Source organism: Sebastes umbrosus, chromosome 10 (genome assembly GCF_015220745.1).
Source record: "Sebastes umbrosus isolate fSebUmb1 chromosome 10, fSebUmb1.pri, whole genome shotgun sequence".
Taxonomy (NCBI): domain Eukaryota; kingdom Metazoa; phylum Chordata; class Actinopteri; order Perciformes; family Sebastidae; genus Sebastes; species Sebastes umbrosus.
Window position 1 is genome coordinate 17,076,751 of NC_051278.1, and position 22,844 is coordinate 17,099,594.

Consider the following 22,844-nt stretch of genomic DNA (forward strand, 5'->3'; position numbering starts at 1 on the left):
AATACAGGATATAAAATACAAGATGCACTGACGTTAAATGTGCAGTTGCGTGCAGAGACACAGAAAATCAAACCCACAAACCTGTGAATAATAACCCTGTGAGATTAAGACTGCACCATTACTGACTGAGTGGTAACAATGACAGGAACACCTTGAGATACAATGCAATCAAATGTGACAACAACACAAGCTACAGCCGAAAAATATTACTGCATTAAATCACAAAGATAGTACTTATTGTACAGAGACAAAATAATGAGACAAAAAGGTGTATTTCATTTCATATTTGACAAGACTCAAGTGTGAATCAAGTGAAAATGGGGTAATAGTTCCCTCATCTTGTTCATTAACAGTTCTGTTGGCACTTGAAACATGGAAAATGTGAGATAAGGTTGTGTAATAAATGACTTAATAGTTTTACAATGTGTTATACTGAAGATGACCTCGAACAAACAGGTTGAGTTCCACAGCGTTGTTGACACTATAAAGCACATTTATGACATCTGAACAAGAGTTTCTATTTCTAGTCTACACACTACATTCAGTAATGTTGATTCAAGCCTTTGTAGATTTTGTTTTCCTGTAACACAACAAAAAGTGGAAACACCAGAAATACTGTAATTCTGTTTGCCATGGAAGCCACATGGGATACATCATGAAAGGTTTGTTTCTATTTTCCATATCAGAGAACATTTTGTCACAACATAGTTTAAACAAAAACCAAGAAGCAGAGAAACACAGAGTAGATTATACAAGATGAACTTCGATCGATCAATCAACCAGCCAACCAACCAACCAATCAAAACATCAATCAACTAATCAATCAATAACTCTTCCCAAGGGGGGAATTTGCAGCCAGGTGACATCAGTCATAAAAACAACACTGAAAATCAGAGACAGGAACGACACACTGCAGCTCAGACAAGATTAAAGGGGAACACCACCTAAATTAAGAATTCTTATATGTTATTTCCAATGAGTTTTATTCTATTGTAGTGTTTTCAGCTGTTCATCTAGAACAACATCTCTCCCAATTTATTGTCTATGGAGCAGTTCCACACTTTATACCCTATGATATCACTAATTTGAGTTTTAGCACTCTAGTTTTTAGATTTGGGAGAGAGTTGTTCATGTTTACTAATATTTCTTGGACTGTCTTAGACCATAGGAATGACATGAATGAATTTTGAAAATGGGCGTAGTTCCCCTTTAACACAGACACAAATAACACAGACCTGAAGAAAAAAATTCCCTCACAGACCAGCCTATATTATCCTAAATAAAAAATAAATAAATAAACTTTATTAGATTTGTCATATACATATAGGTACATACAATAAATTTGACCTCTGCATTTAACCCATCCTTAGGAGCAGTGAGCGGCTGTAGACCGCCCGGGGAGCAACGTGGGGTTCAGTGTCTCACTCAAGGACACTTCAACATACAGACAGTAGGAACCGGAGATCAAACCGGCAACCTTGCGAACTCTACCCACTGAGCTAGAGCCGCCCCAAACTGGTGTTTAAAAGGCCTACGACCACCAAAACAAAGATTGATTTAGTCATTTTAGTCTGTCCAGCTGGGACCCTAAAACAACGACTGTGGCGGAAACTCAAACTGCCAGAACAAAGTATGATATGAACAAGCCAGGATAGCCTCAGTCTTCCTAAGAACATGCTGGACATGCTGAGATTTCCATACCTCACCACAATGCAAAAGGATAAAACAGATTTAATAAAACTGCGTGAGTCTTAAAGCATCAAAATAATTAATTTTTCTAAGAAAATAAAGATGCTGCAGTGTTTTCGTTCTTACAAACAAAATTAACATTACAGCCAGAACACATTTTGCTGTCAATTACTGTCCCAAGACATTTGTAATCATCTGCCAGGGTGATTACAGAGCGCTGTATAACAGTTTGATGTTGAACGAGGGAGAGATCAACAATAATGTTCTTTGTTTTGTTAATATAAGTATGAAGGGATGATACAAAGTCATTAACTATAGCACCACCACCCTGTTCCTGCTCCCGTAGACAATCACTGAATCACCAGCAGATTCTATAATGTGCAGAATTGTATACAAACTCTGGCAGCCGTTAGTGTACAAAATATAAAGAAGAGGAGATAAACAGCAACCGTGCAGGGTTGGAGGATTTCCAATAAATACACACACTTAAATCACTAATTAAGATATTTAGACAATACAACACAATTTTTCCTGAATGTACTCAACAAAACCAAGGCCCCACCAATAAAACAAAAAAAACACAGCTCTTAAATCTAAGTTACTTTTTTTCCCCTAATGCTTTATAACGCCTGTCAACTATTGATTGGGCTTTAACAAAAAAAATCTATGTCAATGCACTGTTCCTGTCTCTACATACAGATGAGCAGCATAAATATCTTCACACAGGTTTCAGATCAGTTATGCAAAATTATGCAGCATATGCACATAATGTTCTGCACAGATGCTGCCTGTGATGTAAATACATTCTATAACGTATGATTTTTGAGTTACTGTGTGTCCAAGAATGACTGTGAACACAGACAGTAGGACACCACAGTGATGACATGATGCTCTAAAAACAATGGACCATGCTGATGAGGCATAAAATCATGTAATGAGAAAATTAGTTTAACAACATAAACTGGCATTTCTCTATTTGAGCATATCATTTCACCGTAGCTCTTAACCTCCATGATTGAAACACCAGCCTTGCAATGTTCACGTTACATTATACCCCAATCGAATCCCTTATTAATCTATCATGAATCACACCAATAACGGCTTTAAATAACACGCTCTAAGTTTACCTCGTGTTGGTTGGAAATACATTTGGCAGGAGCTGGAAGATGTCCTACGTAACCAGAGCAGGTGGAGGCCCTCCGTCTCCTCCTCCTGTGTGATTGAGAGCCCCATATAATCTTGGCAAACGTCTCTTCACTCCCAGGTCTGTCATTACCCCTCAGGGTCCGCAGCATGTGCTCCACCGCTCCGAAACTAACAGCCCTCCTTAACTGGCGCTGGAGCAGCTTCTTCACAAGCAATCCATCCTTGGCTGAGACACTTCTGGAAGTCGTGTTGAGACAGCGAAGCTTTCCTTCTACCCTGCGTCTGTCCTCGTCCGTCTGCTCTGTGGGAAACCTGTGAGATAACTTCTTGTTTGATTGATTACAGGGATCTCTGAGGATTAACACCGGTACCTCTCCAACATAGACGCCTCTGCTGATGCTGTCCTGCCTGGATAGATGTGTCTTCACCTCTGATGGTTTATCCAGCTCTGCTTGGGGCTCCTCTGCGCTCCCATGTTGAGGCTCTGCACTGCTGCAGATGGCCTCGGTTGCAACAGCTTCACTTCCAGGACCCCTGAGAGATCCAGCAGGCTGAAACTCCCCAGATTTCCTCTTCTTCCTCTGGAAATAGCGGCGCCCTTTGTGCTCTTTAGATTCAAGGCTCAGTGGAGCTTTCTTAGGGTCGACGTAGCATTCCTCTTTAGGGCCTCGAACACAGCCACAGATGTTTCCCATCGCTGACACTCATTCAGTCTCTTACCCATTGACAGTGTTGCACTCCCAACAGTAAGCTGTTTTCAGGCAAAGTATCCGGTGAGATCTGCTTGATCTGAAGAGCCACTCCTCCATTGACAGAAATCCATTTTCGCGCTGTGCAACCAGCGCAAAATAAACAGTGACAGAAAAGCCGGCACCCAGACAGACAGAAAGCTCGCTCCACTCAGAGCAGAGTTGACTTTTTCCTTTCGTTGACTCACAGCTGGGAACTGGTCAGCCTCCCTCTCTCTCTCTCTCTCTCTCTCTCTCTCTCTCCTACTGCATTTCTCTCTGGCCGGCGTGCTCTCTGTTGAGTCTCTCCTCTGACACTGGAATCCTTTTTGACCTTTGAAACATTTCTCAGGCTTTGCTAATCCAGCACAAACACCATAAATGCACACACAGACACGGCCCGTGTGCTTATGTTTCTCAGCTGAGCAAGAACGGAAAAGACTTGTGGACAGACCTGTTTTGTGCTTGGCTGGTCTGCTTTGCCTGTACAGTAAACACGTCACAGCTGCCTCTTAGGTTTCCTAATATTTGTGTCTGTAATTAGAGGTGTAGAGAGGACAAGGGCTAAACTGCAAGTAGTGAATGCCAGCTACTGATGGCCACCTATTATGCTGTGAGAAATTTTGGCTCAGCAAGTTTGGGTGCAGCGTGAACCAGACAGAGTCCCAGCCCGGTCAGAGAGGCTTTGAAAAAACAGAGCAGCGTGTAGGTCAACGAGAGCAGAGCAGGAGCAGAGGCAAATCCGAGCTGGACAACAAAGTGCTTTCACTTTGTCTATTAATCAAGCTACGTACAATGGCGGAGCCAGAGGTGGGGCGCAAGTCCAATGGTTTAAACAAACACTATTATCTGAACAGATCACCACCACCGCAGTTCACAGGAGGGCAAAGGCTCCAACCAGGAAGTGATTCACCACATAAAACCAGTGCAACAACATAACACTGCCTGACAATGTGTGGCCCACGGTAGAGGAATCTATTGATACTTTTATTACACGGCAAACAAGAGAAATAAGAAGTGTATGAAATATAAAGTAGATATAATGCCACCACACAGCTCGACTATAAATAACACTGTGCCACTGTCACAATATTTGAACGCCAATGAAGTTTCCCTGAAGGTCAAAGTCACCTGACAGCCCACACAGTTCAAACTACAGTGTACTGATTACTCACACTGCTACGTATGGCCAACTTATGCTCAAACAATAAATAACTAGTCCATATAAAATAACCACATGGTAAAGCCTATTTTTGTATACAACTGTGTGAATTAAATACTTGACATATGTTTGCTCATTTTCAGAACTTGAGTGCAAAATGAACATCACATCACAGTGAAATTATAGATAAAAAATAAATAAATATAGGCCTAGCCTTTATCGGGATAGAAACCATAAAGAAAAATACATACGATAGACATTTTTATATCGTTTTGGCCATATATATGTCGTCATATTTCCCAGCCCTAAGTGAATGAATGAAATAAACAGATCATGACTATGTGTTTTGAGCACAGAGCAACAGACGTCTCGGAGACAGCGACGGTCAATCAGGGCAAAACAAACAAACAGGACAAACAAGCATAGAAATACCAGACAACGGTGCATCGTCATGGTATTGCATCGTCACCGGCTATAGCAAAATAAACACTCAACAGCATGTTCCAGGTGAAAACGCACACATTGTAGAAGAATAGCGGCAGCGCTGTGTGATGAAATCAACGTCTTATCTGTACAGACATGATCAAACAATGAGTCTGAAACACCTCAACAAAACATCAACTGTGACACAGTAAACCAACTATGAGGTAGAGAATTTAAACATAAGAGGACGCACAGCCTGTCTGTTACATATTTATATAAGTTAATATAAAAAAAATAGCCTGCAGCAATAAGAAAAGCCCGTAAAGTATGTCTCAAAACAACTCCCTGTCCTCTAGACATGACTGATCCTGGATACTTTAGGCAAAGCCAGTCACATAAAAGCATGTTATATAAAAACAGGTCATATATGTCAATCTGCTGTCAGCTGGGCTTACATAATAAAGCCAAAGGTGTACACTGTGATTGATTTACTCCTGCCCTGCTATCCCTCTAAATCAAGAAGAAACAGGCCCATCGCTGCTCAAGGGCTTGCGTGAGACTGACAGCAGCAGGTGTTGGCATCATCAACGACGCTACCTGTCAGCGAGTCGGGGCAAAATTATACTATTAACTACTTTATCCTCCATTATTCCATTGAGGGCGTTAGTCACACTGATGCATTCTTGATCGAACATAATATGCTAACTCAGCAACTCAATTAACGCTGCAAGTGTGAAAGACTATTAAAATATTCCTGTCCCTGACCAACCGCTGAGTCATGTGCCAAAGTCAAAGATATTAATAATCCAACACAAGACAGTCAGAGAGGGAGAGGAGGGAAGAGAGAGCGTGAGAGAGAATGTATGCAGTTTCAGCATGCTATTAGATTTTGGATAGTCACTTCTATGGACACTTGGATACTCCTGGCACACACACACAGATTACTCACTCACTTGACAGGATATGAGTCACTCTAGCAATAAAATGTCAAGTATTTCCGGAGAGAACATTTTTTTGAGAACATTCAGGGAGAAATATAAACTCAGACTGGAGCACAGAAAATCGTTCAAACCGTCATACTCTCAAAACTGCAAAGCTTGGTTGTACTGATTTGTGCACAAATGTTCACAAGATAATGCTACAGATATTTTGTCCACTAAAAAAGAAGATTCTGGGAAATATCGGATAACACGGAGTACAATACTTTTGTTTAAATTTTGTGCACTACATTAACAAAAGCTGCTCACAGGCTGCAACATGGTGCTACTGGGGCAAGCTGGCACCGTCATTTATGTCCACTAAAAGTGCTTGTTTTTTTGCCATGACAGGCTCTGATTGTTATTATAAGTGTCTGACATCATGGAAAGAGTCTCGCTCAAGGAGAAGTCTCGTTCTGAAATCTGGCGAGGTGACGTGTTGCCGGAAGACAACGGTGGAATAGAGGAATACATCCATGGTGGTGATGCGAGGGCCAGCCGGGCAGCGATATTACGAATCCTACTATAACGAAGGCATGACCCATGCTACCCTGCCTCTGTTGGCTTATCATGATATTCTTATCCAATCTCACTCCTCATGCATGAATTAAACCAATCCAACCAACGAAGGTAGCGAGTACTAACCAATCAGAGGCAGAAGAGGGCAGGTCATGCCTTCGCCATAGCAGGATTCGTAATTTAGCAGCCGGGGCAGAGTTTGTTGTGTTGTAGTACAGAAAGCATACCTTAGTGTTATCTCAAAGATTTTCATTGGCATGGCTGAATATTTAGATGATTTCGACAATGTGGATGAGTTGTTTGAATTCGATGGTCGCCCGTATTTATGTGCGGCAGAGTATACGGATGTTCAGTTTTCACAATGAGACTTCTTTTTTAGTACGATTTAGACGCAATAACAAACAGACCGGATGAAGTGAAAGGTAAGAAAAACGTTTCATTTCTCTGTAGGATCCTTTCCATAATGTTGTCAGCCACTTATAATAACAATCTGAGCCCGTCAGTGGCAAAAACAAACACATTTAGTGGACGTAACGTTACATTAAGGCTGTTCACTTGCCCTCACAGCTTGTTTTGTGGCTGCCGGTGGTTACCTCTCAATACTGGACCAATTTAAAAAAATTGTTGTCCCCATTAGTCACAAAATCATGGCAGAATAGGGTCCAGGTGGAAAAGTGCTTAAGTTACCCTTTAAAACAGTGTGCAAGGACATTTCCATGTCTCAATACATCGTGAGCTGAGCTGAGCTGAATCAAACATGAATTAAAGTAAGCCTAACTAACACTAACATCATATATTTCACTACAATCTGCAGTCAGTAAAACAGCAATCACAGCATTCATTATAATCTATGCTGCACAGTTTTGACACCTTGTGGTCAAAAGTGGAAACATCCATTTTATAAGCATTAATCTGGAGGGACTTTCACACGCTCTTATGTAACTCAATCCATAAACATGCCAGCTTTTCTGTTGCACTAAAATATCTTTAAACTCTACAAAGACAAAAGGGAGCTGTTGAAAATCCTCTGCATTCAAATATCCAACAGATCGACATGGAGTAGTAAAGAGACAGAGACAGTGTGAACTCATCACTTACATGTAATACAAGGAAATGAAAGTAAGCAATAACCCAGTACAATCACACAAACCAAAAATTGACAACGCTCACCTGAAAGTGCAGAATTATGGTCCAGATCAATCCCAGGGTCAGTTTTGGGTTGCCGTCTGTGATGTCGTCATTCCTGATATTTACAAGTTTGACCTGATGACAGGAAACACATGATTAGCATATTTACGATATCTCCAAGTGTTCAAATCCTGCTCTTGAGTTTCTAAATTATGACATTCACCTTTACATTTATACTGAGTTTTGTCTATTTTGACTCCTATGCCTGTCATTTAACAAGCACCACAAGGTGGCACAATAGTCATTATATTATGTCAGGGAACACTGTTACCATAATAACATGGGTCTGAGGTGACAGAGAGAATGACTGCTTGCTACTAATTAAATGCTATAAACCTGCTAGGACTGTTTTATCATCTACATATCAGAGTGAAAAATGATGTGTATTTAATGAATTCACAAAAAAAAAAAAAAACATGAATCAGCCAGCAGAGTCTAAACACATTTGTGTTTTAATGGAGCGGTTCATTTATTCCTCCAGTGCCATCCTGATCATCTGTAATAAGTACGATCAATAAGCTGCAGGGGGAGATTTAAGGGAGTTTAAACAGTTGGACCGTTTTAACGACTACAGATGATGCATGGAAGTGTCTGGTGTGTACTGCAGCTAAAACAATAGAACAACTCATTTGTGAACATCTATGATTCCTTTGTCTCAAGCCTTACGTCACATCTGGCTTCAGCTCAGCCCGGCTGTGTTCTTCATCACATCCTGGGCGGTGGGGGAGGGGAGGGCAATCAAAGCTCTCCGAAACCCCACCGATGGGATGCATGTAGGCAGCGCTCCTTAAATGCTGCCATTACCATTTGTGGGAAGTGACTTGTAATTTTCATCAAGAAAAGATGGAAAATGCCACGAGTCCAACGGTGTGTGATGTTGGAGAGCAGGCAGTGTCTAGGTAATGACCACTGAATGGGGCTGTCCCACACACACACACACACACACACACACAATGTGGCACTGTGTGTCTGAGCTGGTCTGAGCCCACATATTCAGACACAGTGTGCCAGTTGCATTCCCAGTTCAATTACACATGTGCCTTTGCTTGCCTGAGTGGTTACGAGTGAACAAATCTCGCACAATATGATGCAACTCTCAAGATACACTGTAGCTGCACACATGAACTGATTTACATGTGTTATTCAGGTGTAACCTTTTATATAATTTGCTTACTGTACCAAAGTGTGTGTGAAAATTCCTAATTAATTATGTGGAAAGGAAAAGGCAGCAACATGTATTTGTTTTTGCTATAACATCACTGTATGATGGATGGGGCTCTGACTCTGCAGGCTGATTTCCTGAATCTTAAAGGAATACTTCACCTCCAAAATGACTATTTGTATATTAATTACCCACAGCGTGTTACCTTGAATTATTGAAGAAAACTTTGTTTTTCTCGCACGCCTCCATGGCGAGCGGAGAAAAGTCGTGATGCATTGAAGTAAATGGGGGCCGCGTTTAACAACAGCAAAACTATATCAAAACATCAGTTTCACAAACTCTCTCGAAACTCGTGCAGTATAATCCAAGTCTCATTTATCACGTTACCAGACATTTAGTAGTCGATACCAATACCAGTGAAATTCCACGATTCTCGATACAATTCGATACCACGGTAAAAAAAACAAAAAGTAAAAAAATAAATCCCATGTACTTCAACATCCACTCCTTTATTACTGTTTGCATACTGGTTTTTGTTAGGAAGTTTAAGAGTTCATAATTCCCTTTTTATTCTCTCCAAAAACTACATTTTACAAGATTACATTTGAACACACCATGACGTTATAATTTACCTTTGCCCGATACTCTTTTACTGAATAGAGCCTGAACATATCATAATGTAAATCAATGGCACCTCCCGTGCTGAAATCGGAGGGAGGAGAGCTAGTTAACGTTAGCTGTTAGCAGCTGGTAAGCAGCATAGTCCTGCACGGAGCTAACAGCTAACATTAACTAACGCTCGTCCTGCCGATTTCAACACAGATTGTTGTTCGCAATGTTGCATTATCAGGAAAAGTAATAGGGTGCGTCCCCTGGATGAGAGTTTACTGCATCCCAAATACATTTTCTTTCCTCTACCGGGATGACGTTAAGTCTTGAGCCCTGACGCTACCTGCAGTACTGTAGAAAAATGAGTACCATCACGTTTTCTGAATTTTAGCATCGACTTGGTCCCAAAGAATCGGTTCTCGTGACATCCCTTCTAAGTACTTCCCAAGAGACTTGATTTATACTGCATTGATGTTTTGATCAAGTTCTGCTGTTGTTAAACGCGACCCCCATTTACTTCAATTCATCTAGACTTTTCTCCGTTTTTTTAATTCTTCTTTACCGTGGAGGCATGCGAGAAAAACACAAGTTTCTTCAAGAATTCTAAGTAACACGGGGTGAGTAATTGATATACAAATGGTCATTTTGGGAGTGAAGTATTCCTTTAATCTGGCAGTCTAAACTTTGAAAGGTTTATGACAATGTTGGCTGAAATCTATTCCAATCAAAAGTGTGACAGAAGAAGAGTTTGAGAGTGTGATTGGTTGGATTGACCCCTACCTGCCGCCTCTTTAAATAATCCAGTGCTATTTGTACATTCTGGAGTCTGTGGAAGCGCATCCTCCCTCTCTCCCGAGGCTGTGGACATAAAGAGGGAAGAGGAGCCATGTACGGTAATCAGCTTCGTCTCCATATCAGAGGACACATTTTAAAAAAGTGATTAGTTACATGGTGGACACAGGACATGCTTCCAGGTTCTTACCCGTTGATCTGGTGAGGTAAAAATCACACAAAAAATCTCTACCCACAACAAGAGTAGCCATTTCTGCAGGCCAACTCAAAATCAGTGCATGTACAGAACATTTTCCACCATTTGCAACTAAATGTGACCCTGCAACACTCTCACAGCTAAAGTGCACATAAAAACACAGTAATACATTCGGTTCGGCGTGCTGTAGACGCTAAATGTACATTTTAAAAATGATAGCAGAATGCTGCATTGTTTGAGCAAGTATCCAATCTCTTGTGGCGAATGCACGTGGACGTGGACGGCGTGAAGTAATGAAATGGAATTGAAATTGCGTCGAAGCCAGGATGCAGCAGCAGCAGCAGAAGACTTGTGCTGCATTCAGCCGTATTTCTAAATTGATAAAAGCCGAGAGAAGAATCCCGCTCATCCCTCAATAGCAAAGCAACAATATCTAATCTCCCACAGCTTTCATTCAATGGATCTCATACACTTAAGAAGAGCTTCGAAATACCCGAAAGCAGCAGATGAAAAATGTCCTGATGCTCGCGAAGGTTTGGAGCGCTTTGATTGTATGGCTCAATGATGGGCAAAGCTAGTGAGCTGGATATAAAGACCCAAGCTTTATAAGCAATTTCCTTTTATACTTCATTGCATCTAATGCCTTTGCAAGGTCAGCGTGCCAAATTTATTGTTGATGCATGTTCAAAAAGACAATTTGGAGCATGAAGATGCCTGGGTCTTTAGATCATGTGCACATTTCTCTGCATCATCTGGTCATGTAAACAAGGAGTCTGACATTATATCCTGATCAAAACAAGTGGCATTATGAAACAACACTACATAGAAATCACATATTTAGCTAAATTGGGAAAAGGGAAACTACTCTATAAGCATGTTGTAGAACTACAACATCTGCTGAAGCAATCATGTGAGACTACAAATCATACAGTGGGATTGTTTCTACACTCCTGTTAACGGGCCACAGCACAACTGTGAATTAGTTTGTTAAAAAGGGGGTGGAGGGGGCGAGCCACACGTACCCCCTTATCATCATCACCATCACCATCCACCGTGTCTCCATGCTGCTCAACTTCACATGCCTCTGTCCCACTCACCAACCGCAATGTCTTCAGAAAATCACGCTCCCTTGGCTTATCACCGAAAAGGCAACACATGGGGGAAGAAAGGAAGACATGGACACACACGGCGGCCAAATGAAAAAAGGAGGTTAGACATAAACCAATGACAGAGAGGAGAACAGAAGAGGAGGAAAGTAGAAAGGGAAACAGGATGTAAACAGAAAATAGGTAGAGCTCATAGAGGATGAAAGTTAGTCACACTGAAGGAGGGAGTAACTGCTGGGGCTATTTGCACAGAAAACATGCAGTTTAAATACAGTAAGGGACATCACAGCATGATAACATTATGGAGCGCAGGACTGCACATAGACTGTATTAACATACTTCAGTATAAGATGAAAGAATGACATGTTAACAGGGAAATGATATAGTACTGCAAATAGCCTGCTGGATAACATGCAGCACCTCAGTAGTTACTGTCTTCTTAGGCCAGAGTACTACAGCTACATACACTGTGCTGCTTTATATGTTGGGGATTAGACACGTATACATACTGAACTATACATAATTAGATTTCTCATGAACAAAGTACAAAAGGCCCCATACTGCTATAACAAGGCCATAAACCAAAGACTGAACATCATGACTGTTCCCTATTTTTGGTTAAAATAATTTGACACTTACTAACAATATTACAGAGTAACTCAATTTAAACCTGGCAGTTTTTCATTACAGTTGCAAAAATGTGGTCCCTCAAGAAGCTATTATTACTGTATTTCATTATTATATAAAACAATTTTGTTTCTTTCTACATTTCTACAAATAAAACAAGACTATTCTGTAAGATGTAGCACAATTTCCACAATCCTAAATTTAAATTTTTGGTTGAATAACAGCTGGAAATTAACATATTGGGCACAGTACAAGTACACTTTAATATTTGTGAAAGGTTTTGGTTATCTGAAAAATGTCCACACCTAGATCAACTTCTTGTTAATTTTCCAATTTTGACAGAGCGGTCACTCCAGCTGTGTTTTGTGTTTTAATCACCATAACAGCACAGCTTCCTGCACTCAAAAGAAACACTGCTCATGATTGTAATATTACTCCATCACAATGTAATTTTAGAGAAACAGTGTCACATTTTCATGCCGGCTATGTGCCAGGTGCAGTAATGTTTGACCTTTTAGCGATAAAAAAAGCAAAAGGATGAATTGTATGCACAGAAGTGCAGTAATGTTTGTCTACTGAGGTTCAAGGGTTCAAAGAGTTCAAGACACAGTCATGACGACAAGCAGAGAAGCTACAGGAATTTTACTAGGGATGCACCGATCCGACTTTTTCGGTCCCGATAGCGATACCTGAATTTTGGGTATCTGCCGACAGCGTGTACCGATCCGATACCAGTGTTAAATTCTTAAGCTGTATGCCTCACTGTGTGGAAGTGACTGGGATCATTCTTTTATGTGTAAGACAACATCAGGTCTGACTTAAACATCGCTTTCCTAACTTTGTCAAACTAAGTGTGACAAATAAATACATAAATATAAATTCATTGAATTGTTATTTATTATTAAAATAATAATTTGTACACAGGAATTCAAATTCCAGTATATAAAGTATATAGTATATAAGCATAAAATTGAATTGAATAGATCGGCCCCATTGTCACCGATATCCGATCCAGCTATTTGAGTCAGTATCGGCCCGATATCAGTGTCAGTGCATCCCTACATTTTACATACAGAAGTTTTAATAACTGCTCATGTAATTTTGGCATTTATATAAATTTCTCCTGTGAAAAAAACACAGGGAAATATGTAGCAATTTGATTAATCTTTCTTGTACAAACTGATTGGTGCTGTATGGGGTATTTCATGCTAGCAGTTAATGTTACTTTACTTATTCTAATATGGATGACAGGAAACTATTTAGAGCTGTGCTTTTGTATTTGAATACAGCTTTTAATGCCATTAAATGTTATGGTTAGCTCCTGCTTGGGGAATGGGGATCGAAAATAAAGAATAAAGGTAGCCTTTGGCAGTTAGTGCGTTAAAAAGGCCAGTTAGCAAGTTAAACTTTGTTAATGACTGATTATCGGTGGCCAAGAACGCGTCGGACACTCAACTGGGCAACAAGAGAGCTAGTTTCCCTTCTTGCTAGCCTTTCCTTGCTTACATTTTGTAGACAGAAAGACAACAATGTTTCGTGGCTAATCACCATATTTATTATCCCACTCAAGTACGTTGCTACTTGAGCTCTACTACTGAGGCACAAAATGCCCCATCCCTCTGTGTATCCAAGAAAACAACTGTACCGCCCTATGTCATATTACTTACAACTAGTAGCACAACACAACTAATCACAATGATGAACACATCAGTCCGTTTCATAGATATCACAGAATGGATAAGGAAAGAAAACGAAACGGAAAGGTCTTTTGATATGTTCGAAACCTGCTTACAAATCGCACATAAAGTGACTTCATTGAGTGGGTTTTGGTGGATGTAAAGTCACAGCAGATCTGATTACAGACCATCACATCCCAGCGTTCCCTCCTACCATCGGTTATGTAAGTGAGAGACAGGAAGGGCATCAGTGCTAGGTGTGATAAGTTGCTCTACGGGAAGACACATTTCTCACTTTCCTCAGTGGTGTCTAATGACAATCTGAATGTTTTGGGATTTTATAAGACTTATCTCAATGGAAATAGGATCACGAAACAAATCCACATGTACAAAACATCATCTGTAACTTTTTTGTTCTTTTTCTCTTTCTTCTGAAAATTAAAACAACAGAAAAATGTTAACTCACCAATGTGTCTCCGGACAAAACCTCCAGCAGTGAGATCAGGTTATGTCCATCTCGTAAGTCTTCATACAGGTCATTTATATGTTTCCGTACCTGCATGGACATGCAAATACTGTTATTAACACAACCGTTCATTGATGACTGTTCATTATAACAAATACGGCTATACGACTACTGTACATGTAATCAAAATTGGTGTTGTTTTTAAATTATAATAATCTCAATTTCTAAAGAGGAGATCTTTGAGGATTATACCAGGAACCATGAATGTCTCACTCATTCTTACACCTACTTGTATTAGATGAATAAAGCATTTAACACACAGGACATCATTGTGACACCTTATCTAAGCACTTGAGCAAGGCACTTGACAACTCCGGCCCGAGGCTTCCTCCCTCCAGCCGGCCCATCTTTCCTTCCTGTCCTAAATACCGCGCCTCTGAAATCACCCCGCTGCCCGCTGACCTGCTTTCACACAGGGCTTTCAGCACTGTAATCCCAGATAGCAGCCACAGCTGTGAAGCCAAAATAGACTTGCACCCATATGTTATTGGGTCAACAGAGCAGACCCCTCAACTATTACTCAGCACCTCTGATTTCTCATGGATGAAACACACTTAAAAAGATAAGCTGAAGAGGTCTCAAATCTGGATGACAAACATGAAATCAAATGCAAATATTAAACCAGGTTCAAACAACTGAAGCACAGAGCATATTGTTTTTATATACCTGTTGCTGCCTCTCTCTGCACCTTCATTGCATGAGTCATGTTTTATTGCAGTACAAGAGGCATAAAATATGATTTCCTTCTTTCTTCTGATTGTGACAAAGTTTACATAATGTGTCTTTCATAAAACAGTGTGAGCTATAGCAGGTGTTTTCCTTAAGGCAGGACTGGAACCAGAACCCTTTTAATGATTTTAATAATGGAAGTAATAAATACATTCCTGTTTGAAAACATCACACACCAATGATCATAAAACTAGTCATCAGCACATGTTTATGTAAATAAATACAACATGATTGGGGGGAAAAGAGTGGCCCACCATGTCATGTAATAGTAAAAGCATGAGGTAAGGGTGTAGAAGCCATAAAGAGATGTTACCAGCAATGTTACCATCTAAAGGACCAGACCAGAGGTTTTGTTTAAACCTGCTAATGCAGATGTTTAGCAGGTATAATGTTTACCATGTTCACCATCTTAGTTTAGTGTGTTAACAAGCTAACATTTGCTAATTAACACACTAAACATAAGTACAGCTGAGGCTGATGGGAAGTCCCTATAGTTTTGCAGGTATTTTGTCATAAACCAAAGTATTGGACAAATTAAAACTTTGAAGTGATGATAGTGCTCGATGAAAAGTCAAGGGATCACCAAAGTTATTACGACTCATCTTGAGGGGGACATAAATGTGTGCACCAAATGTCAAGGCAGTCCATCCAATAGTTGTTGAGACAACTGTCACTAAAAACCACAACTATCAACCTCATGGTGACGTTAGAGGAAAAGTCAGGGGATCATCAAAGTCTCCTGACGTAGAAGATTCAGCATCTGTAACCATGATGGTCTGCACAATGTGTTGGGCCAATCCATCCAGTTGATGTTGAGATATTTCACTGGATAAGTGAAGACTCCTGACCTGCTGCTGAGGCTAAAGGCATCACCAGAGTCAGCAGTTAGTTGTTGAGATATACTACCATCCATAGACACAGTGTGGCTAAAAAATTGCATATGCTTCACACCACTGCTGTCCGTTTTCAAAAGCATACAATTAGTTTTTGATTTCCTACCTATTTATATCAATATGGTATGAAATCAACTTGCAAAGACCAGAGGATACAATTCTTGCTTGAGTGACAACATTAAATATTAGTTTATTTGTTTGTTTTCCAGTAAATTTACTGTCACATGGTGCTTCATTTGCAAGAATGGACATTCTGAGTAAGCTTATGGGAAAATATGGACTTTGTTGCTCATTTGGTCACTGATTTTATTTATTTTTGAGAATTATTAGGTCTTAAATGTTTCTGTTAGTTCGGCCATATTTGATGCTGCTCAATCTTATCTTGCTCCCTGAAAGATACCCAATTTACAGGATTCATGGCATCAACCAATGCCTCTATATCAGTACCAATGTACAAGCACTTTAATGATAGTGAAGTAAATGAATGACTGAATTCCCCTTAATTTAAATATCACACGATTACATGTTAATGTCTTACTTAACAGAAATGAGTGTGACCTTTAGTGATAGCAGTGATTAGCACTGATGCATGAACCCTGCATGAAAGTGTAACAACATCACACATGACTGCCATGTAGTGATTCATTTTTACAAAGACATATTAGATGAGACTTGCCGGTGCTTGTCTGTCTGCTAAAGTGTTTAGCGTTTAGATTTAAATTCCTGACAAGCTGTTACTGCAGCAGAGCAACAGCACATGTCATGTTAAATTACTTTTGGCCGGCTTTAATAACATCTGGGGAGGAATGTCAGCATGTTGGGACCTAACATGCAGAGTGGTAATTGTTATTACTGCCAACACTTCTCTAATGGAGTGTTTATTTTGGAGGAAAGTGGTTTGCTGATTGTTGGAATTTCACCTTTGTATTAATGAATATAGTTTCCATGGGGACAATGAATGAAATTAGTTTTCACATACAGAAATACTAAATTTGACCTAGTATCACACATTAGTTCTTACCTTCATCAGATGCTGGTTTATCCATTTTGTAAAGGTCTTCTTCTGCACTCTGTCTCTTTCATCTGAGGAAAAGAGAAAAAAAGAAAATGCATCATGTGAATGTTTCCACATTATAAATCAATAACCGTTTAGGTGTTTGGGCAACACAAATCTCTTTTGAAGAAGGTCATCATTAGACAAGCCTAATTCTGCTTTGTATACGCCTGTTATGTAATCTATTATGTTTAGTGTAGGGCTGTCAAGCGATTCAACTATTTAATTGCATGATTGTCCATAGTTAATCACAATTAATCACAATTTAATTGCACATTTTTATCTGTTCAAAATGTACCTTAAAGGGAGATTTGTTAAGTATTTAATACTCTTATCAACATAGGAGTGGGCAAATATGCTTGCTTTATGCAAATGTATGTTCATATTTATTATTGGAAATCAGTTAACAACACAAAACAATGACAAATATTGTCCAGAAACCCTCACAGGTACTGCATTTACCATAAAAATATGCTCAAATCATAACATGGCAAACTCAAGTCCAACAGGCAACAGCAGCTGTCAGTGTGTCAGTGTGCTGACTTGACTATGACTTGCCCCAAACTGCATGTGATTATCATAAAGTGGGCTTGTCAGTAAAGGGGAGACTCGTGGGTACCCAGAGAACCCATTTTCATTCATATATCTTGAGGTCAGAGGTCAAGGGACCCCTTTGAAAATGGCCATGCCAGGTTTTCCTTGCCAAAATTTAGCAAAAGGCTGGAGCGTTATTTATTCTCCTTAGCAACAAGCTAGTATGACAGTGTTCTTTAGGTTTTCTAGTTTCATATGATACCAGTATCTTCACTCTAGCTTTAAAACTGAGCCCGCTACAACCTAAAAATCACAAGTTGCGTAAATGCATTAAAGAAATTACTGGCGTTAAAACAAATGTGCCTTATCATGGCGTTAACTTTGACAGCCTTATTTTAGTGGTAGCTGAGACCAATGAGGAAACAGCAGTCCTTTTCTGCATTTAGCACTTTATTTCTGTAGCTTAATCTTTTGCTTCCTGCTAGGGACATATGAAGACCAAAAGTCCCAGTGGCTAAAAAGAAGGATTTCATTTCCCAGAGGCTGAAATGACATCACTCTCTCCTGCATGCTTGTGACCACATTATGTTTTTTTTGCTTCCCATAGCAACCAGACTTCCTGCAGCACAGTGACATACTGTATGTGAAACCAGGACGCAAATGGTTGCAATTAAAAAGGAAAAGGAAACTATGTAAATTTTTTTCAAAATCAATACATTTCTAGTAGTAAAGAAAAAAAAAATGTCTTTTTTCTTGTCAGCATTATGAACAACTTGTGCTTTCTGTTGCTGTATTCTTCCTTAAGACTGGCTTCTATCCAGCGTCAGGATTCAGGCCAGTGACCACAGTTGTGACTCATTCCACTGCTTCCACGTCTCCCAGTCTGCCTGACACAACTCCTCTAAATCCTCCTCGCTGAACACCAAAACGCTCACATGCACAATCAATAACATTAACAACTATCTGACAGCTAGGTCACATTTACTCAACTGCTAGTGACAACAACACTGTGGAAGATCTTCCTTGAACTTTGACCACAGGACAAACAACACAGACAACACCCTCCCTTTAATAATCCTCAGTTACAAAAGAAGTTTTGCTCAAGGAAACCTCACCTATTATTAGTTATGAGCAAGCACAGACACGACTAACCTTTCAAGTAAATGACAAGAGGAAGCATTAAGATAAATACTGACCCATGCAGCTCATTAGAGTTACCAGGTGAGCTCTGTGCTCCCTCTCGGCCTGAAGCAGGTACTTCATCCTGTAGCCTAGATCCTGAGGGCTGTCGAGAAGATCGTGGTTCGGGCAGACGGATGCCATGTGGATAAGCGACTGAGGAAGCAGTAACAGTCTCCCTCTTCTTGTCTGCCTGCCTGCCTACCAGCCTCTAGGGCAGCCGCGACTCCCTTTCCCATCAAGCATCCAGAACGAGTCCCGTCAGGTTTTCCATAGCTGCTCACTATTTTCAGTTTAGTGTTTATATAGCACCAGCACTCAAAACCACAGAAAAATCAGTGCTTCTTATATAAAAAAAAACCTCAACATGTTTCCGGATGGTTCCAATTTACTATGCCAGAAAACAGACGGTTTATTTAAGCTGCAATTTAAGAGCAACGTACCATCATTTCTGATGACAGCATGCACCACTTGATTAATGCAAAATAATATATCTTGAGCAACATGTCCAACTATAGACCTTAATTTTCAAAGGTGCAAAAGCTTTCAGATAATCATCTCTCTATTGTGCAGCTGCCAAGACTCACCACAATGTTTACATCAGCAGAAACAACTGAGACACAACCAGGCAAATAACAATCAACGTCATTCATGATACGACACGAAAAATACCAAAAAAGGACGAGCAACATCAGCTCAGAGTTTTTAGTGGATTTGTTTTCTTATTATTCTGCGCATACTAGTTACATAAGGCAGTAACAGAAAATGAAAGTACTCCTGTACTAAGATATGTGACTTCAGTAAAGCCAAACCCTAATTCTATGTAAGTTTTACAACAGTAATATCCTCTTGCATGTGCAACTCTGTCACAATAAAGGACATAATAAACATACTGTAAAGCCTGAAACATGCATTTCCAGGATAACAGGGGTACCTTAAGAGCCCTGTGTGACTGCACTCTCTGTGGATTTCTACATTTAGTTCATCTAAAAATAGTGTGAGTGTAAAAGCTGCAGAGAATTGGAAAGTGGGTTGATCTGACAATGATTTTGTGTGATGGTCTTACACGTCTACATCAAGGCCTGACATGAAGCAAAACATCACATAAAGGAAGCAACACATCAGCCCGACCACATCCGAGTCTGACAAAAAACGACCAAAAGAATCCAAAGAAATACTGAAAGTAGTCTGACAGCGCTGCTGTGTCACTGCCGATGAATCACAGAGGGATAAAGCAGTGCAGGACACTAATATGGTTTGTAATGTCCATATCTAAGCTCTTTTTTGCTGCATAATATATAAACCTCTCCTGAGAAACTCATTAATATAGATTGGCCGAGTATTCCTGGAAACTCTCTGGCTCAGAGCAACGGCCGGTTAGCTGAAAGAGGGCATCATCAACCAGCTATCAGACACGGTCAGTGGGAGGATACTGTACTACACATACTGCACAGATTATTACAGATAACAGGCCCACTTAATAGACTCAACCTGGGAGCAGGTACAGTATGAGACAAGTTATTTCTGTACCTGTGCTGCCTAAAAGATGAGGGTGTGTTTAATAGTATGGTGCCCTCTTGAGGATCTTAAGAGAATAAAAAGTGGGCATGAGCTCATATCAGTCCAAAAGACATTGAACTTTAAAACAGTAGTCGCACATTAGTTCCTCATAACATGAGAGCAGTAGTAAAGATCAGATATCAGACGGAAAACAAGCCAATAACAATGACATGGTGTCAGATCAAATATGATCATACACTCATTCATACATTTCACACATATTTGATTTTCTTAGCAATGTAAAACTGCTACAGTATAATACTACAGCTCATCATGCAGACATGTTATTTATTATGTTTTGTTCCATATGCCTAATAAAATGTATTTCTCACACAGACACACCATATTAGCAATTCAGTTTCACCAGCGAGCCAAAATAACCTCCCTGTGAAGGTAATTATGGCAGTTAACTGCAAGTTTAACACAAAACACACATAACTATAACCAAAAATTAACCCCAAAAACACTACAAAGGACCTGAATTAAAAAAGCAGCCATTATCATTACTTAACAATCAAGTGTGGAATTTGAAGTCTAGTTTAAATTCTTTTAGGTTTGAGGGAAAAAGTTATTTTTTACAGTATTAAATCTGTCTCAGGAAGTCTCTGCAAAAGTGTGGAGCAAAGATATGGTCACTAAACAGCAACTGCTGCAATGATTAGTCATTAGTCAAAATAATCGCCAACTATTTTTATAATCTATTCATCGCAAAAGAAATTTTTCATGCAAAAATGGCAGAAAATGTCGTTTTCAGCCTCAAATATGGAGATTTCCTGCTCTTCTCTGTTTTATATCATATTAAACTTAATATCTTTGGGTTTTGAATTGATAAAACAAGACATTTAAAGACATCATCTTGGACTTTGAGATACTGGGATGGAATTTTCACTATTTTCTGACATTTTACAGACCAAACGATTAATCTAAAAATTAATCGGCAGATTAATCAATGAAAATTATCATTAGTTGCAGCCCTACTGAAATGCAAATTAAACAGTGACCAACTTGTTCGGCTCCGGTACGATACTCTGATAATAACATTAACACATCATGTCACACTTGATGACAGTAAATATATGATATGCTTATACTGTGAAAAGCCGACAAGTAGGGCTACATACAGTTTATGATTTTATTGAGAGCACTTCACGAGAAAGTAATTTAAGAATAACACACACATAGTCTTGTGATGTGTTAATATTCTCACTTTAAATTCAGATTCATGTCCACCAGAGGTTTGGGAACAGTTTAGAAATGTGTTAACCAACAGCTTGTGACCTTTGACTTTAATGGGTTGATGTTTGAAGGACCACGAGAGCCTGACTAACCACCTCTCTCTCTCATATTACATTTGAGACTTGTTGACATTTAAAACCTTGGGGCTGTCTAGAACATTTTGTCATTAAAGCCTCCTTAAGATGTGAAAATGTACTCCTTGATAGGAAGTTAAACTGGTAGTAATTAAGTAGTAATTGTTATTTACTATACAGTCCTCTGTAATTATCTGCAGAGTACATGGGAACACTCAATTGCCTATTGTTTCTTTTAACAATGACAGCAAACACTGGAAATCCTGACGCACACTAGACAGTTTTGTATGAAAGTAAACGTTGTGTGTCTACAGTCTGAGTCCAGTGAGTCCACCACAGCATTGAAACAGACAGCACAGAGCTCCTGAGACACTTATTTGTGGACCTCAGCAAAGCACATGTGCATGGCTATAAATAGCTACAACCCTAAACCACGCTGCTGCTGCAACTGCAGGCCACATGAACGGTGCCACCTAGGTGACTCCCTTCATTTCCTCACATACAACAAATATGATTGATTTGACATAACCAAAAACTAGAGATTTAGGACAATGCTTCTAAATGTTAGTTACCAAACTGCTTTCCACAACACACAACTAGATCTTTTAGAAACGCAACCAGCAGCAGAACAACAGTGTACAGCACTTCACACTTCATTACTAGATTACAAGCTACTTTGAACAGGAAATCGGATCAATTGTTGTTTTCCCAACAATGCCTGGCACAGGGGGTCCATAACACCTTTTGGCCTCTTGTTACGTCAGAATGCCTAAAATATCCTCATATTCTGAGCAGAGCAGAGTCAAAAAGTCCTTGCAATCAAAATCCAGCCTGAGTAATCCTCTTGACCTCATAAGGGAGGGAAATCCAAACAGACATAAAGACTAAACTGAAAAGCCCTCGACCTTCCCGCCTATGAATGACAAGGACTCGCTAAACATTCTTGCTAAACAGCTTTCATTTCACATCTCTTGTGTCACAGCGAGCAGCTCACAAAGCAAAGGCATGCATGCACCTTAGCTTTGTTTTGAGTACAACGTCGTCTGTTGCATGGCATTG

At 39.8% G+C, this 22,844-nt stretch overlaps 1 protein-coding gene across 21 annotated transcripts in view; it reads right to left on the reverse strand.

The window, feature by feature from the left end:
- The window catches only part of dst (dystonin), a 121,861-nt gene that overhangs the window by 76,964 nt on the left and 22,053 nt on the right, over positions 1 to 22,844 (reverse strand). For 16 of the 21 annotated variants that reach the window (XM_037782666.1, XM_037782659.1, XM_037782655.1 and 13 more), the window contains 5 exons: positions 17,170 to 17,231; positions 14,467 to 14,556; positions 11,614 to 11,724; positions 10,384 to 10,461; positions 7,815 to 7,907 (listed from right to left, as the gene is read on the reverse strand). In XM_037782666.1, coding sequence (XP_037638594.1) covers positions 7,815 to 7,907; positions 10,384 to 10,461; positions 11,614 to 11,724; positions 14,467 to 14,556; positions 17,170 to 17,231 — 434 coding nt within the window. Of the gene's footprint in view, positions 1 to 2,816; positions 3,940 to 7,805; positions 7,908 to 10,383; positions 10,462 to 11,613; positions 11,725 to 14,466; positions 14,557 to 17,169; positions 17,232 to 22,844 lie in introns of those variants that run through there. The other 5 variants (XM_037782658.1, XM_037782671.1, XM_037782656.1 and 2 more) reach the window with 4 other exon arrangements.